Source organism: Danio rerio, chromosome 21 (genome assembly GCF_052040795.2).
Source record: "Danio rerio strain M-AB ecotype USA chromosome 21, GRCz13ab, whole genome shotgun sequence".
NCBI lineage: Eukaryota > Metazoa > Chordata > Actinopteri > Cypriniformes > Danionidae > Danio > Danio rerio.
This window is the reverse complement of record NC_141041.1, coordinates 45,228,409-45,247,450: the sequence shown is the minus strand read 5'-3', so window position 1 is coordinate 45,247,450 and position 19,042 is coordinate 45,228,409. Positions and strand designations below refer to the sequence as shown.

At 38.6% G+C, this 19,042-nt stretch overlaps 1 protein-coding gene across 2 annotated transcripts in view; it reads left to right on the top strand.

Annotated features, from left to right (window-relative positions):
- The window catches only part of nup98 (nucleoporin 98 and 96 precursor), a 44,696-nt gene that overhangs the window by 2,895 nt on the left and 22,759 nt on the right, over positions 1–19,042 (top strand). The window contains exons 4-20 of one of the 2 annotated variants that reach the window (XM_087300331.1): positions 3,736–3,918; positions 4,023–4,162; positions 4,272–4,379; positions 5,731–5,917; positions 5,999–6,153; positions 7,251–7,385; positions 7,939–8,071; positions 8,245–8,337; positions 8,424–8,564; positions 8,706–8,839; positions 9,698–9,885; positions 10,145–10,264; positions 10,347–10,630; positions 14,224–14,337; positions 14,443–14,581; positions 15,272–15,449; positions 18,706–18,858. In XM_087300331.1, coding sequence (XP_087156457.1) covers positions 3,736–3,918; positions 4,023–4,162; positions 4,272–4,379; positions 5,731–5,917; positions 5,999–6,153; positions 7,251–7,385; positions 7,939–8,071; positions 8,245–8,337; positions 8,424–8,564; positions 8,706–8,839; positions 9,698–9,885; positions 10,145–10,264; positions 10,347–10,630; positions 14,224–14,337; positions 14,443–14,581; positions 15,272–15,449; positions 18,706–18,858 — 2,585 coding nt within the window. 2 annotated transcript variants of the gene reach the window in all.

Below are 19,042 nucleotides of genomic sequence, written 5' to 3'. Positions count from 1 at the left end.
GTGAGGAAGCCACCCTTCCTCCACAAAATGAATAGTATATTTTTAAAGATAAATAAGGCTGGAATATGAGAGTTAGGTTTGTTATTTTTACATCAACCAAACATCTTGTAGTAGTGCACTTTGTGAAAATTGTGATTGTAACATTCAAGATGCAATAAATTGCCTTCAAACACAAATAAAGTGAAACTTTATACTAGACGTATTAAGCAGCCCTCAAGTCCAAAAGGCATTAAATAACTAGTAACAAATCTAGTACAATTGGTGCAATCTTAGGGTGCTTTCACACCTGTGAATCGATTCAGTTGTTCCGAAACAGAGATTACAATTGTTACATTGTTGCTCTTTGCTCTTGATGCGGTTCGCTTTCACACTGCAAAGTTTCTAATCGGACCAAAAGAGCTGAAACAAGTCACGTGCGAGTGAACTCTCCTCACATTGGTCAGAGTGTCAGGGTTTATTTTGCAGCGTCCCGCTCAGCTGTCAGAAGAGGTGGTGGTTTGGTGGTGATTGACAGGGTGCGCGCGCGACGTGTCTGAGGAGAGATGCGGTGGGGAGGGGTAAGAAGGGTGCGCGACGATGCCTATTTGAAGACCGAGAGAGAGACGCGAGATTACCGGGAGATCATCACTCGTTTGCGGGCATCCGGAGACTCGCGAAACTTCCTGCCATACTCATAATTCTCTCTTCATATAGCCGTAAGCCTATTACATATCCATAAAACACTGTGATATAACCGTGCTCGGATGGGATCGCTTTCTCACTGCAATCGAACCGCTCCAGAGTTCGTTTCAATCAAAACGAGACCACCTCATTCAAGCGATCTCGGAGCGATTACTTTGGCGCGGAACAGAGCGCGATTGCCCTGTTCACATATGCCAAACGAACCGCGCTAACTGGGCAATCGAGACACGTTTCGAAACAAAAGTGTAGGTGTGAAAGCACCCTTAAATAGTCGTCTTATTTTCTGAACTGAAACTGAAAGTTACATCATCAGTGTGGCAAAATTGTGGCCTTTACCTGAATGAAAAGCCAATTTAAATAAGCCAATATTCAACATGAGACCTCATTCAATGCATGGCTGCATCTCACTGTCATCCAGCAATCGAAGCGCAGAGTGCAGTGCCCTTACTTGCAGTTTGTGTGAACTGTTGAGAGAGAGTGCGAGACAGCGTGTATCGATACTAACCAAGAGCAAGATTGAATCATTTTCAATGAGCCAGTATGGATACTTGTCCAAATATGAATATTTTAGACCAGTGTTTCTCAACTGGTCGTTCGCAACCTAAAAGTGGGTCGTGGGAACATTCTCAGTGGGTCGCGGAGTGTGTGATCATAAGTTTAATTTTTAACTTATTTTGCTAATATCGGACTTTTATTTTGAAATGCGGGTGCGACAACCGTACTGTTTGACATGTGAAATTTCAGCGCAAGTACAACCCCGAATATGAAAATTGTGGATTTACATGTATTGACGACAAAAAAGGCTTAAAACCTCAGTGTGTTATATGTAGTGAGGTGCTCTCACAAGAGAGCACGAAACCTTCTAAATTAAAACAACATTAAGAAAGCAAACATCCCAGTTGCAAGGACAAACCTGTGGACTATTTTCAAAGACGACTCCAACAGTTGAGGGCATCACAAAAGTGCCGAACATCTTCATGTTTTAAACAAGTACAGGCATTCTGCGCATCTTACTGTGCTCACCGTGTAGCCAAGGCCAAGGAGCCCACACAAAAGCAAAAGAGCAAATAACTGGTGATTTATTATAAAAGTGGTTATGATTATTTTAATCATTTTACTTTAATTTGCTGGTTTGTTCAGTTCAACCGGATCAGTGTTAATGTTTTAGAAACAGTTCAGTTTAATGGTAACTTAACTTTTCCTCACCATAACCACTGTTTACAGTATTTGACGTTTTTACTTTGTAATATTTCTATAATTTGATACATTTTGTTAAATGACAGCTAGAGCTGCACGATTCTGGCTAAAATGAAAATCGCTTTTTTTTTTTTTTTGCTTAAAATAAAGATCACGATTTTCTCACGATTCTGTAGATGTAAATTAAAGGTATGGTAAAAACAAACATATGGCACAACATTGATAATAATATTATGTGTAGGTCTACTGGTTTCTATAAATAATTCTATTCTATATTTATCTATTATTATAATAATTCTGATGTTGAATTATTATGTTTGAGATATATGCTTGCAATCTGTTATTTTAGACAATTTTTTTTCACTGGTAAAATCAGACATTTGCCATTTATCAGATTATATTCAACAATATATAGGCTAGAGTAGTTACAATGACATTGTAAACATTTATTTTCATGCGCAACTGTGGGTTCGCAACAAAAGAAAAAACTTCAAATGCTTGTCCTAATGATAACCCTAAAATGTGTTATGCTCATTTAAATGAAGTGCACACTTTCAGTTTCATTTTGACTGCTTATTGCTTGTTCATACTTCGTGCGCGGCTCCCAAACGATCACTCTGTGCCACAAACAGAATATTATTTACAACATTACCTGTTACTTGCAACATATGCAGGTTCTGTTCACTAAAGTAGACGTGCGTGCGTCTGTCATTAGGTAGAGCGCGCGCGCGCGCCCTCTCTGTGATAACAGCTAACGTTCAGAAGCTCACGTCACGTGTGATTTCCAGATCACGAAAACATCATTATATGAAGACAAAAATGACATTTTTAGGTGAATTATACCTTGTAAGTACACTAAGTGACTCATTCAACATCATTTGGAGTGGTCAATGTCACTGAGCAACGTGTGTGAAACAATGAAAAGACTCGTGCAGCCGTCTTTTCTTCTCTCCTGAACTGAAATATGTTTGGCAGAATCGTAGAAATGCTGGATTAAGATCGTCTAGGGGGTCGAATCGAGATCGTGATCTTTTAACGATTAATTGTGGAGCTCTAATGACAGCAGTAAAATATTGTTTATTTGTAAGTCTTGGTGATTTTCCTATGATTTACCTGCCACTACTTGTGTATGTTAACAAATAAATACAAATGAATTATAATTCCTAAAATATATATTATAGTTTCTAAAAATTTGTTTCGCGGCTTGATGACCATGTAAAAATGTGTGTCCCATGGCCAAACCAGTTGAGAACCCCTGTTTTAGACGACACTAGTTTCTTTAAGGAAAATACTCCTTGGAACAACAGATGCGGACAGATGACAACACCTGCGATTATTGCTGTAGACTTCAAAACGCTATTAATGACAGATTTGATCAGATATTCTGATTCTTATCAGTTGTAATGTTTCAGCACTCTGTGCTGAGGAATTATAGGCCGCTAGTTTTTTTGGAGGTTGTTGGCATCTGTTCAGCATCATTTTTGCTAATTGAACATGCTGAGTTGTCACTTGATTTGTTGAAGAATTACTGAGAAATGAGGTGCTGAATGCTGAGGATTGTCTATGTTTGTTATTGTCATGTGAATTGGGCTTTACTTTTTGCAATTCAACTTGAGTGGAGAGGTGTTGACTGTATTGGAACAAAATGAATGTTTGCTGTAGAGTGAGTCATCTCAGAAGTGAGTTTGTGGATGATGAGCAAATCAAAAATGTGACTCACTGAAAAGGCTAAGAATTAGTGATTCAAGGGTGGTTTTCATCTCTTGTATATAACATTCTTGTAGAACACCATATAAGATCAGAGTGGTCCCAAAAAAAGCTTGCATTTTTCTTGAAATATTACTTTTTGTCTTGAAGGTGGTCTCTTTGGGTCAAGCACGTTCAGTCAGCCTGTTACATCCTCTACCAGTAGTGGCTTTGGGTTTGGTGCCACCAGTGGAACATCAAACAGCCTTTTCGGAAGCACCAACACTGGAGGTGGAGGACTGTTTTCCCAGCAGAATAATGCATTTGGAGCTAACAAACCAGCCGCTTTTGGCAGTAAGTTTCCTGCAGCATGTCAGTGCAGATAGAACATTTTTGACTTGTGGGGAAAAGGGTCTGGGATGCATCCAACCTGAATAACTGTTTGAATTGCCTTACAGATTTTGGAACCAGCACCAGTAGTGGTGGATTGTTTGGAACAACCAACACAGCATCCAACCCTTTTGGAGGAACATCAGGATCTTTGTTTGGGTCATCAAGTTTCACCGCTGCACCTCCTGGCACAACCATTAAATTCAATGTTCGTCTAGACCTGATTCAAATGTTTTTTTGTTCTCTTCAGACTCTTTATAGACCTACTTGGTTTTTTTATTCTTCATATTGAATCTCTTTTTGTTGTTTTGTTACAGCCACCTACAGGGAGTGATACAATGGTAAAAGGAGGTGTGACAACCAGCATCAACACCAAACACCAGTGCATCACTGCCATGAAGGAATATGAAAACAAATCTTTAGAGGTAAGATGGATTTTCATTTAGAGCAGTGGTCCCCAACCTTTTTCTAACTGCGGACCGGTCAACGCTTGACAATTGTACTGCGCACCGGGGGGTTTGAATAATAATAATAATAATAATAATAATAAACTTGAATCCATTGTACTCTTATGGAACTTTATTAGCACATTGCTCCAACATTACAATGCTATTATAACATTAGGAAGTAATAACTTTATTAACACATTGCTCCAACAATATACCATATTATAACATCAAAAACTGTCTGTAACAAATACCTGCAATATTGGGAGAAATGGATTGTACTTATGCCTTTACAGAGTGTAATCTGATTTATATATACATTTGTTCATGTCACCTGTAAGAAAATATGTGACCTGTCAACCGATCATTTAAGTTCTGGTGTTGTATTGTATTTTTTACTTAATTTTATTTATTTATTTATTTATTTTTTTAACCTACTTTTTTTTTTCCCCCCTCGTTTTATTTATTTATTTTTTCTTCTCTCCTTAAAAGAAATAAAAATAAAGTATAAAACAAAAAAAAAAACTGTCTGTAACACTAAATCAATGGGAGCCCTGAGCTTGTTTCTTTGCAACGAGATGGTCCCAAGTCAAAAGCCCCTTTCAACCATACAGACCTTTCCGGAAAATTACCGGCAATTTTCCGGAAAGGTGTGTATGTGTGAACAGGGCCTTTTTAAAAATACTGGTAAATTCATTCTGGCTATTTATTTCCCGGAAAGAGAAGTTGTAACATTACTGGTAATTTGCCGAAACGCTGTGCTGTGTAAACGCAGATGGAAAATTGCCTGAAAAAGCGCTTGCACGTCTAGAACGTGCTGCCGTGAGACGTCCGCTTTAGCCACTCAGAACAGTCAGACACATACACGTCTTCGCGGTTTATGAGAATAAAAGCCTTTGAATATTTTTCCAGACACATTTAGCTGCTAGAAATTAATCAGATAACGTTTATATGTTCATCTTAATACCAACCGTTTAAATAATTGTCGATAAGATGCTTATGATAAGCCGTTGTTTGTTTACCTTCAAGTTGTTTGTTTACCTTCAAGCGCCTGCACACACATATCATGCAAGTCCAATATGCCTCTGTTCACGCGCCATCCCCACAAATCCAGTTTGGCTTTAAATGGAGCGACTTTATCTGCCAACTTAAAGATAATTAATTCTTGTGCGGCCCGGTACTGATTGATCCACGTACCGGTCCGGGGGCTGGGAACCACTGATTTAGAGGATTATGTATTGATCTTGTCAGATGCTTTGTTACTTTTGTACCAACCTTGTTGACTAGATTTTGAAGCAATGACGAAATATCTTGTTGTCTTTCCTTTAAGGAATTGAGGCTTGAGGATTACCAAGCAGGAAGGAAGGGTCCTTCCAACCTCCCCATGGCAGCTGGCACAGGTGGCCTCTTTGGAGCAGCAGCCCCAGCTACTCCTAGTACTGGCACTGGACTTTTTGGCTCCTCTGCTCCAAACACTGGCTTTAACTTCGGCCAAAACAAAACCACATTTGGCACCAGTAAGTGGTTGTACCTTTTAGAATAGCTTATTTTAATAATTTTTTTCTCTTATTTACGCATGTTAACTTTTACCGCTGCAGGTACAGGCGCCTTTGGTACAACAACAGGAAGTTTGTTTGCCCAGCCACAGCAGCAGCAGCAACAACAGCAGCAAAATTCCAGTCTCTTCAAACCATTCGGCTCAGCCACCACCACCCAAAACAATACTTTCTCCTTTGGCAACACCAGCAGCATGGTAAGTTCCAGTTGGTGCACTAAAGCCACGTTCACATTACCAGTGACATGCAGTGACAGAACACCAGGCAACCATTTATTTCAATGGAGAGTTAGCAACTTCTGGACAAGTGACCCAACAAAATTAAGAATCTTTCAACTTAATGCAAATTAAATGCGATTGTAGCGAGTCAGTAGGGCTCACATGATTTTCTTTCAGGATGCTGTAGTCCTACACAGACCAGCGTTTTCCACAGATTATTATTTTTGTAATTATAGAGTATTTTATTTATATCTAGTGTTTTCCCTCCACAATGTTATTCAGTGACAAGAAACTCACCCATTACATTTTGAATATAATTTTAAACATTATTTAACAGGCATGTGATTCTTCCGTAAAAATACAGATTTCTGTATTTTCTGAGCCCAATGGGGTGACCTCTGTTCACTTATTCTACTTTCTTATTTGCATGAGCATGTGAGATCTCGATGCATATTATTAATAAAGCTGCAGGAAGCACATTTATTATTGTCCTATACAAGTCACCTATCCTTATGCCTAACACCTGAAATGTAATAGCTTTATTTTGTAAGTTTAGATGAATTACAAGTTTCTAAAAATATATATTATAATTAATTAAGACTTTTCAAAAGCAGGGACTATCATATTTTTTCAGAGTGGAATGTTAATGTATATTAGGCAGCTCAATTTAAGTGGATCTAATATTTTTACAATTCGAATTGTTGACTGACCAGTAGGATATTTGTCATGAGGAATGAAGAGTCGACTAAATTACAGGAAAAGTTATATTCAGTAGACACAACTAACTGAGGTAGTGGCGCCATCTAGCGGCGGTGTGTGGATCGGTCCCGACATTGAGGTACAAAGTGGGCTGTAAACCAATTAAGTATTACTTGGGTCACTATTAAACTGTTAAAACTAAAATTTAATTGTGCTGCCAATATCAAATATTTATATAAATAATATTAATTATTATATTAGAATTATTTTTTATATTATAATTTATTATTTATTTAGTTTGTCTGCACTTGTCTATCTTATTTGTATAACATCAGATTAATTCTGTGTTTGATAAAAAAAAATTCTACATCTTGCAGCAGGGGCTGTTTGCCAACACTGCTGCCTCTCAGGCTGGAGGACTGTTTGGAAACACTAACACAAGTACTGCCACTGGCTTTGGCACAGGAATCTTTGGTCAGACTAACACTGGCTTTGGGAATGTAGGCACACAGGTAATTTCTCAATAGGCAGCAATTATTTATATATATATATATATATATATATATATATATATATATATATATATATATATTATATATATATATATTTTATATATATATATTTTATATATTTATATTTTATATATTTATATTTTATATATTTATATATATATATATTTATATATATATATATATATATATATATATATATATATATATATATATTTATATTTTATATATTTATATTATATATATATATATATATATATATATATATATATATATATATATATATATATTTATATTTTATATATTTTATATTTTATATATATATATATATATATATATATATATATATATATATATATATATATATATATATGTGTGTGTGTGTGTGTGTGTGTGTGTGTGTGTGTGTGTAGTTAATGTATTTACTTTATATTTTATATTCAATTTTCATTTTTTTTTAATGTAATTTCCAATATCCTAGTTTATGCTCAAATAGAAATAAAAAAATATATGTGCATTATTTTCTGAGTGGTTGTTCTCCGTATTTATTTCGCAGAATCTTTTCGGTAATAAGCCTGCAGGATTTGGCACCACCACTACTAGCGCACCCTCTTTTGGCTCAGGCCCTGGTCTTTTTGCAAATAAGCCTACGCTCACTCTTGGGACTAACACAAACACCTCAACGTTTGGTGAGTATTAACAACAGTATGTGTGATGTCAACACTGGACAAATTAATTCTTTTTCATCACGTCATTGATGATTAAAAATGGTGGGCTCCTTTACACTGTGGCGTACCAATTATTTGATCTAGAAATTCCTAATCTTGGTTGAAATATTGGTCTCTCTTTTTTTTTTTTTAAGGGTTCAGTGGTACTGGTGCTGGTGGTGGCCTTTTTGGGAACAAAACTGCTGCAACAGGTCTTGGACCAGTATTGGGTGCTGGCTTTGGAGCAGGTATGTTTTAGGATGTAGATTGTTTTTATCATTTTTGCTACTGCTAGAGTTAAACATGCCTTCAAAATATTTATTCATACTTTCAGGTGTAGGAACTGGCCAGACGTCATTGTTTGGGAACAACCAGAAACTGGGCTCCACCTTGGGCTCAGTGGGCACTTTTGGCGCTGGAGGCTTTAACACTGGTGCCAGCACACTGAATTTTGGCGCTCCTCAACAGCCTATTGGTGTGTGCAAATTCTTCAGAAGGAATCAATTGCCAGAGCTGATTTAAATCATGTTGATAAGTTGAATACTTCATGTGTGGAAGATTACGTTGAGGCTTTGTGAAGTAAATAATCAGTAAACTGACTGTGTTTTGTACACAGCTCTGACTGACCCCAGTGCAGGAGCTGCTCAGCAGGCTGTGCTCCAGCAGCAGATCAGTGCGCTGGCCTATTCGCCTTTTGGAGACTCACCTCTCTTTAGAAACCCACTGTCAGACCCCAAAAAGAAGGAGGAGGTTTGATTTCTTTTTACATTACATCACCCATGTTTTCATTAGGGCAGCGTGATTTTTGTGAGAGAAAAAGTGTAGAACTTGCAATTGATTTTTATGTAGTTTATTTATTTATTTATTTATTTATTTATTTATTTATTTATTTATTTTTCTTTTGTTTAATTTCATAGTTAAATTAAATTTGTTAAACTTATATATATATATATATATATATATATATATATATAATATATATATATATATAGATAGATAGATAGATAGATAGATAGATAGATAGATATATAGATATATATAATAAGGCAAAAAAATAGAGAAATCTTAAAAAAAAAAATAAAATAAAATTTGTGCTATATTTTATGGTAATATAATAAGAGTATTTGTCTAAAATAATTTGTCCAAAAAAATTAATACTTGTGTTATTATTTTGATAGAAAACTACAGGGATCACCTAAAGCAGGGGTCACCAATCCTGGTCCTGGAGGGCCGGTGTCCCTGCAGGGTTTAGCTCTAACTTGCCTCAACACACCTGCCTGGATGTTTCAAGTATACCTAGTAAGACCTTGATTAGCTTGTTCAGGTGTGTTTGATTAGGGTTGGAGCTAAAATCTGCAGGACACCGGCCCTCCAGGAACAAGTTTGGTGACCACTGACCTAAAGCCTCTATAATTGATAAGCTCTTCCTATTGCAAGTTTTGGAAGAAGTTGTTCCAAACTGCTGTGTAACTCACTCAAGCTGTACCCAATAGACAACAGTGCTGTGCCTTTTGATGTGTTTAAATTGTGTAGCCCAAATTTGAGGTTTGATTTAAATTCGTGTGAGGCTCCAAAAAAAAAAAGAAACCTTTATTTTCCCTTTCTTAGCGTCTGAAACCCACAAATCCAGCTGCCCAGAAGGCCTTGACTACCCCTACTCAATACAAACTCACACCTCGTCCTGCCACCCGCGTGCGTCCCAAAGCACTCTCCTCCTCAGGCTCTTCCAAATCTCAGCTCTTTGATGGGCTTGATGATGATGAACTCTCTCTTAACAACGGGGCTTTCATGCCTAGGTAGGATCCTGACTTCTGTCATTTTTATCACGTTCAATTGAAAAATATTATTTAAATCAAATTACATATGTTAAGCTGCTTGTTTGATTTTTGCTTTATGTACTTTTTGTAGTACTCTAACTTGTTTTGCCATGTCAACATTGAACGTTATAGTCGTAGCTTTAAAATAAATGGTTATCTAAATAAGAACCTGACCTTATAACTCAAGCTAGTACATGTGTGATAACTAAAGTGTTTCTGTCTGCATATTATATTTCAGGAAGAGCATAAAGAAGCTTGTGTTGAAGAATCTGAACAACAGCAGTCTGTACAACAACTCATTAAACCGAGAGGCTGATGATTTGGCCTCTCCTTCAGAGTACCCACAGAATGGGCTCAGGTTAGTGCTCACCCATTCTTAAACAGTTCATCAGGATGAAACTGCAAATGTTAATACATCTTCACACTTTCTCTCTCTTCAGTCTGAGTTTGGATGAAGGAGAACCCAGAGAAGCAAATATGGAGAGAAGAGGGGAGGATGATCTGGAGGTCTCAAAGTTTTACACCAACCCAATCACCAAACCCATTCCTCATGCCCAGCTGAGCCCCTTGCTTCAGGACACCATCTCCGAGTTTAACATGCGGGGATCTGGCAGTCATCGCAACGGGCTGGAGGCCAGCAGTGAAGACCTCTCTCTAGCAGAGGACTCCATTCAGGAGGAGAGAGATGAGGAGCTGGAGGCTCAGAAACCTCCTCACCCAGCTGGTACGATGGAATTTTCTTGTTTTGATTTAATTACTGAAGCTTTTATCATAATATACGGTATTATATTATTTACGTAAACTGCAAAAAGGTTACTTTTACAGCGATAATAACCATACACTACTTGTTGTATTGCTTAATTGTATATACAGGGGTTGTATGTACAATTTATGGTTTGAAGTTTCATGGGTAAATATGACCAGCCTGGTGGCCAATCTTTATTGATTGCACATTTTTACCAATAACATCAGAGTGTAAAGGTTTAATTATCAGAGTTTTGCCTAAACTACTGCAATGCACACAATGTTATGGGTGATGTATCAGAGGTCACAAGAGAACAAAGTGTTGGTTCACTAGAGGTGTGAACCTATACTGGTCTCACGGTTCGGTTACGATTATCATGCCTTCGGTTCAATTCAATATCTCGGTGCATCACGGTGCATTGACGATGCTTTCTATTTACAGTGTTATATTTTAGGGGGGAGACTATAACATGCTGTCTGTATAAACACACAGACACACAGCACCACACTGTCTCTCATTCAAACACATACACAAACATAGACAGCACCAAACAAACACACACACACACACTTAAGCCCTCGCAACAGGGAGAGCTCGCGCTGAGCGGAGCAGAAAAACGAAAAAAAAAACGAAGAAAAAGAAGCACTTTTCCGACAGTCCCTTACTGAGTGCTCCTCTCAGCGCGAGCTCTCCCGGCTAAACAAATACTGCGAGGGCTAAACGGAGAAGTGATCGTAATGTCAAGCGAAAACAAATTTAAAAAAAAAGAAAGAAAAAGAAAAAAAATAACACAAGACAGCTGTGAAACATAACCAGCTTTGTCTTTTTGTAGGAAACACACTTTAAATCTTTTTAGGGTAAGAATTTTTGAGTTAATGCCGTCTATAACTGTATGCGTTTCAGGAAAATCGAAAACAAAACCAACTGAACCGCGCTCATTTCTGTCGCCCCTCTGGATATACAGCGCCCTTAGCATTTGCCTATGGTGCCTATTCCACGGGCCGGCCCTGAGTTGGCTGAGTGTTGTAAATACTCGCTCTCACCTCCCTCGCGACAGAGCGCATAGGAGATAAATGACGTCAGTACAAAATTACCGGTTATGATTATTACTGAACCGATACAGAATTGTCCGCATCTGCATCGCGGTGCACCTAAGAAACAATTAATTTTGACACCCCTATGGTTCACATTTGTGATCAAGGCAGCAAGTCTTTGACGTATCAAGAACCATGTTATTCAGGGTCATGTCAGCATATCACCAAGAGAGACAACCTACATCCAACAGGACTAAACTGTGGAAGTAAGAGAAAGCTGTCTGAAATAATGCTGGGGGAAATGATAATAATCGCCCAAATAAACGATTTATGAAAATAATGCATGTTTTAAACTATTTTGTTGCAAAAGCATGACAAACTGGGAAGACTTTACAATAAAGTATAATTAATAGGGTTGTAACGGTATCAGAGTTTCACGGTACGGTAATACCTCGGTAAGAATGTCACGGTACGGTATTTATTGAATCATTTACAGGAAAAAACAAAACTTATGAAAACACTCCAAAAAAGTGCCAAAAGTGTCAATGACATACAAATTAGCCATCTATCTGTAAGCTTTGAAACAGGAACTTCAATTTTAATAACAAAAAATTATTAAACCATGTAAAAAAAAAATAAAGTTTCAATTTAGTATTGTTGAAAACTCATCACATTCAACATTTAATCACTCACTCACTTAGATAGAGATGGGTTTAAAGGAAAATTATCATATAACTATAATCTGGTAAAAGCTGGTATCTCTGGGCATTTACAATGTCCCCTGCAACAGAAAAAAACCCCTCTCATTTGGGACTGAGGTTTCTGGGACAGAGAGATATGACTTGGCCCAGGTTGACAGCAGTGGGTGACGTTGTGCATTGTCTTTCCCCCACTTGAGAGGACAAACCATGAGTGAGATAGAGATCTCATGTCTGCATCAATCTGAACAGTGTGCTGTGTTTCTGCAGTCCCCATGACTGATTATTAGTCCTATTCCCCAACTTGCAGGCACGTGCACACACAGGGCTCAACCTGTGCAGTGCACATGCCCTTTTTAGTCTTGGATAGAAAGTTCCCTTCCAAAATGATCAAAAGTGCCCCCGCGATGCGACAACACCCAGCTCTTTTTCATCCCCGCTTCTAGCAGCACACTCCATTTCCGCATTACTGGATCTGTAGCGACAACAGACCGCAAGGGATTATGGCCAAGCCTGGGCTGATGGGAATTGTAGTTTCCGGTACCTCCCGTTCGCTTCATTCGCCTGAGCAAATTTTCTCAGAAGACCTATAGTTTTACCGAGTCATGCGACTATGGTAATATCGAAAAAAATTTATATTGCGGTATGACGGTATTTACAATACCGTTACATCCCTAATAATTAACAAATGTTATTGTCAAAAATGATTTTATGATGCTGCTGCTGATGATGATGATAATGTCATAAAATCATCAATGATACTATTTTTGTTAACAGAAATGTATTAGTTAACTATTTAATTAGACAATTATGACTTGTTTTTAAGGGTATAAGGCATTAACTAAGAAATTAACGTCAGCTAAGATTAATAAATGTTTGTAGTTTTTTATCAGGACTATGTAACCTTAAGGCTACTACACACTGGGACGTTTTTAGTTTGCGTTAATCGGCAGCGTTTTACGAGATGTTTTTCAGTGTTCAAACCCAAGCGCTTTTCACTGGCGTCAAGCAGAGAAGTATGCTAAATCACTCTTTTGACGTTAGATGGCGCTGCACAATTTTAAGCTTCTGATATCCGCTTATAACAAAGAAGAAGAGGAGGAGAGGAAGTTCACACGTTTGTGAAACACGTTTGTACGTTTGTAAAGTTACTGGTGACTCGAACAAGCATGGAGGGTTTAAGCACCAGCTCTAGCGATAAAGAAATGATTATTGTTCACAGAGCAATAAGCAGCTAAATGTTCATATGGCCTCTGGGCATCTTCTTCAATGTGCACTCGCATTGACAGTTTTGCGCTTGATCGCCTCCAAGTGCTGCTTACTGTAACTTCAGCAGGTCCGTGCACATGAACAAAAGTGCCGATCTGATTGGTGGAGAAGGTTTTGACGCGTGCGTCAACTAAAAAACGAGCAAGAGGCGTTTTTTTTTTTTAAATGACACTTTTGCGCCTGGCGTTTTGCGCGTTGGTGTGCACAATCACATTGACGCCCTTTGTTTAGTTACGAGGCGTTAAACGTCGACGGAAAACGTGAGCAAAAAACATCTCGGTGTGCACGGGCCTTAACACTACAGCGAACAAATGTAAGGTCTGTAAATAGTCACAGAATTTTCAATGTTGTTCACTAGATTAGATTAACATGGAAATGTTAATGTTTAAATAAATCAACTATTATGTCTTAAACTTACAACTTACAACTTATTACGTCTTTTGTGATTTTAAAAACCACTGAAAAACAACAGTCTAAATATTACTAAAAGCCTTTAATAAATGTTCACTGTATTTACTTTGCATGTTCATTATCACATTATATTGAATTATTGATTATCGTCTGCTTTCAGGTATAGTTCTTAGCCGTGTTGGCTACTACACCATCCCTTCAATGGAAGAGCTGGGAAAGATGCTGAATGAGAATGGGGAGTGTATTGTTGAGAACTTCACCATCGGCAGAAAAGGTAAAATAAACTATTGCAAGAACAAAAGAACGAATGATGTTTCAAGTAGCCCAGCAGTGGAGCACGATGCAATGATGTGACTTGGTCCTGTTTTTTTTTTTTCAGGCTATGGGTCAGTTTTCTTCTCTGGGGAAGTTAATCTTACCAACATGATCCTGGATGAGATTGTACACTTCAGACGCAAGGAGATAATCGTGTACCCTGATGACAAAGACAAGCCCCCTGTTGGAGAGGGACTAAACAGGTATTGTAAATGCTCAACAGTGCTAGATTTTCACTCGCACTTGTGATTATGACAGTTTTGTGCTGAAGAGTCACAAATGAATCTGTACGACTTGTGTGTACTGTATTTAGGAGCTTATTGGAAAAAAAGACTTGGTCTAAAACTTGTGTTATGAAACTGGTGGTCTTTCAAAATGGTATATGCCATTCCTTAATTGTAATTTTAATAGAGATAACATTTCGGAATTAAAAAAATAGAATCTCTAATTTTTATTTATTTATTGTTTAATAAATTCGTGCAAATAAGGTAAAAATAATGTTGTGTAAAAAGTTGTAAATGGAAATCCTTTATTGCATATGTCTGAATGAGCAGCTGCCAATAGTAAAGCAAAGGTATTTGAATTTTGAGTTTGTATAAAGTTAAAAGTCCTGTTCTAAACAATTAATGCAGTTTAATGTAGCCCTATAAATTATAAAATCAACAACTGAAGATATTTTCAGGAATAGCGGAAACCTGTGACCATTGACATGTGTAGTAGGAAAGACAAATGCTATGGTCAGTGGTTACTGGTTCGCACTTTGCACCATTGCACTAGTCGGTGATCTATCCCTGTTTGGATCCCTCTGTTAAACAGTTTTTGAAATACCTCTGCTTAATTGTGCTTCTCCTTATTCTCTTCATCAACATCACATCGATTCTTAACATTTGCAGACGCGCTGAGGTGACTCTAGATGGAGTGTGGCCCAATGACAAGACAACTTGCTGTCAGATCAAGAGTCCAGATAGGCTGACTGAGATGAACTATGAGGGTCGGCTTGAAGCAGCTTCACGCAAACAGGGCGCCCGCTTCTTGGAGTACCGGCCTGAAACTGGCTCTTGGGTCTTTGAGGTATGAACATTTTACTGAACTGAAGACATTCTGTTAAAGCTCTGTCAGAGCACTTTTACGTTAGCTTAGCATAAATCATTGAACTAGATTAGACCCTCAGCATCTTGCTCAAATTTCAAAAGAGTTTCCATAATTTTCCTATTTAAAGGGCACCTAGGTTACCCCTTTTTTCAGATTTAATATAAGTCTTTTGCGTCTCTAGAATGTGTATATAAAGTTTCAGATCAAAATACCCATCAGATTTTTCATTATACCTTTTACAAAATGCTGTTTTATACTGATTTCCAGCAGGGGGTGGTTTTGTCGTACTGCGCCTTTAAGCTTTTTCTTTCCCGCCCACTGTTTCTACATGCCTCCTCCCTTAGCTGCGTTAGACAACAGACAGACTTAAAGGAAGAAGGTCTCACGTAGCGTTTGTGAGATACTACAGTAAGAACTAACCTTTACTAATCAGTATTGTGAAGTTGCATTGAGTCACACACAATATCGTTACAAAGTTAACACGCGCACGCGCGCACACACACACACGCAGGCAGGCAGACAGACAGACAGAGCGCGCTTAGTCTAGTTAAGGCTAACCTCAAGTGTGGATATCTGATATGCTAATGTACAAAATAAACCTGATTTAACTTCCACAAACCAGGATTGAAGCGTCTTTTATAATTGTTCTGACACGCGGCTGTGCTGATGAAGTAAAGCTAAAGTAAATCGCTGTAATTAATTACACACATACTCTGTTTTAAAACACTTTAAACATGTGAAACTTACTCTTAATCACATTTGATGATGATTGCTGATCCTAGCGAACAGAACAGAGCTTTTATTCCCGGTTGCTTTGCGTATTTCTGCCTGGTCTTGTTTGACATATACACGGGACTACCGGAACATGTTAATGCGCGCAGCTGTCAATCAATTCGGTGGGCAGGGGGAATCGCACACCCACGTAATGGTGCGATCGATTTGAAAACAGCTCCAATTGGCCGACCCTTTTTTTGTAGTTAAATTGAAAAAAAAGGACTGGGTGTGTTCATATCACCCCAGTATGACGGTCTATACACTATACCAACACGCAGATCTGTTCAAACAGCTTGAAAAGTAGATTTTTTACCATAGGTGCCCTTTAAACCATGACTCTTCTCTAGTTTTGGTGTGTACTAAGAGCATTGTAAAATTAAAAGTTGCTGTTTTCTAGGCTATTCTATACTAGACTATAAGAACTATACTCACTCTGGCTTAATGATCAAGATATTTTGCTACCGTGCCATGATACTCACTGCACTGTTATTTAGTTACCAAGCTAGGGACTGTTTTCAGGTGCTGTATAATATCACAGCCATGTGGGAGCCATATCAACCTAGGAAGTAGTAACTTTTCATTGGTCTTGATGCACAATATAGAGAAGTCATACTTTAAAAAAAGAAAGTTATCAATGTTGTTTTTTTTTAACGAGATGCTAATGGTCTAATTTGATATAATGATGTATACTAAGTAGGGATGTAAATGTATCAGAATTTCACGGTACGGTAATACCTCGGTATGAATGTCACGGTATGGTATTTATTGAATCATTTACAGGAAAAAACAAAACTTATGAAAATACTCCAAAAAAGTGCCAAAAGTGTTAATGACATACAAATTAGCCATCTATCTGTAAGCTTTGAAACAGGAACATCAATTTAATAACAAAAAAATATTAAACCATGTAAAAAAAATAAAGTTTCAATTTAGTATTGTTGAAAACTCATCACATTCAACATTAATCACTCACTCACTTAGATAGAGATGGGTTTAAAGGAAAATTATCATATAACTATAATCTGGTAAAAGCTGGTATCTCTGGGCATTTACAATGTCCCCTGCAACAGAAAAAAACCCTCTCATTTGGGACTGAGGTTTCTGGGACAGAGAGATATGACTTGGCCCAGGTTGACAGCAGTGGGTAACGTTGTGCATTGTCTTTCCCCCATTTGAGAGGACAAACCATGAGTAAGATAGAGATCTCATGTCTGCATCAATCTGAACAGTGTGCTGACAACACCGCTATTCAGTACGCGCGTGACAACACAGCTGATAAGAACTCGCGCGACAACACAGCTGATAAGAACTCGCGCGACAACACAGCTGATAAGAACTCGCGCGACAACACAGCTGATAAGAACTCGCGCGACAACACAGCTGATAAGAACTCGCGCGACAACACAGCTGATAAGAACTCGCGCGACAACACAGCTGATAAGAACTCGCGCGACAACACAGCTGATAAGAACTCGCGCGACAACACAGCTGATAAGAACTCGCGCGACAACACAGCTGATAAGAACTCGCGCGACAACACAGCTGATAAGAACTCGCGCGACAACACAGCTGATAAGAACTCGCGCGACAACACAGCTGATAAGAACTCGCGCGACAACACAGCTGATAAGAACTCGCGCGACAACACAGCTGATAAGAACTCGCGCGACAACACAGCTGATAAGAACTCGCGCGACAACACAGCTGATAAGAACTCGCGCGACAACACAGCTGATAAGAACTCGCGCGACAACACAGCTGATAAGAACTCGCGCGACAACACAGCTGATAAGAACTCGCGCGACAACACAGCTGATAAGATCTCGCGCGACAACACAGCTGATAAGATCTCGCGCGACAACACAGCTGATAAGAACTCGCGCGACAACACCGCTATTCAGTACGCGCGCGACAACACCGCTATTCAGTACGCGCGCGACAACACCGCTATTCAGTACGCGCGCGACAACACAGCGGATAAGAACTCGTATTCATCCCCGCTTCTAGCAGCACACTCTATTTCCGCATTACTGGATCTGTAACGACAACAGACCGCAAGGGATGATGGTCAAGCATGGGCTGATGGGAATTGTAGTTTTCGCTACCTCCCGTTCGCTTCATTCGCCTGAGCAAATTTTCTCAGAAGACCTATAGTTTTACCGAGTCATGCGACTTCGGTAATATCGAAAAAAATTAATATTGCGGTATGACGGTATATACAATACCGTTACATCCCTAATACTAAGCTATGCTAAAAGTGCTCTTTCTAGACTTGGAGATGGATTCAATTGTGGTCAAACTCAACTGTTTAACTCAACTTGTAAAATGAGACCATTTCCTAAAGAAGTGCTGCTTTTAAAATCTCTCAATCTCTTTCCATGTTTTATCATCGGACCGATTTTTATACTGTGCTCTTCTCATGTATTGTCTGTTTAAATGTAACCTGAAATCTCTTCTACAGGTGGCCCACTTCTCAAAGTATGGCTTGCAGGAATCTGATGAAGAGGAGGAAATTCCTCCAGCTAAACTCGACCTGAAGAAGCTGAAGACAGCGGTTCCTCCAGGGCTTGCGCAGCTTCCTCTGACCCAGCAGCAGGGGGCGCCACAGGCTCAGGTAGACTGAGGAGCACTGAGTCTGACACACATTGGTTTCCAGGGGCTTTTCCAGTTCACTCTTACCTGCTGTGCTTTCCCACAGTGCAGATCAACACTAGCAGCAGGGGAAGAGCAAAGATTTAGTGGTTCAAATGCTTCTCAGCTGTGATGCCAAGGGATTGGGAGTTACTGAAATGCTGTGC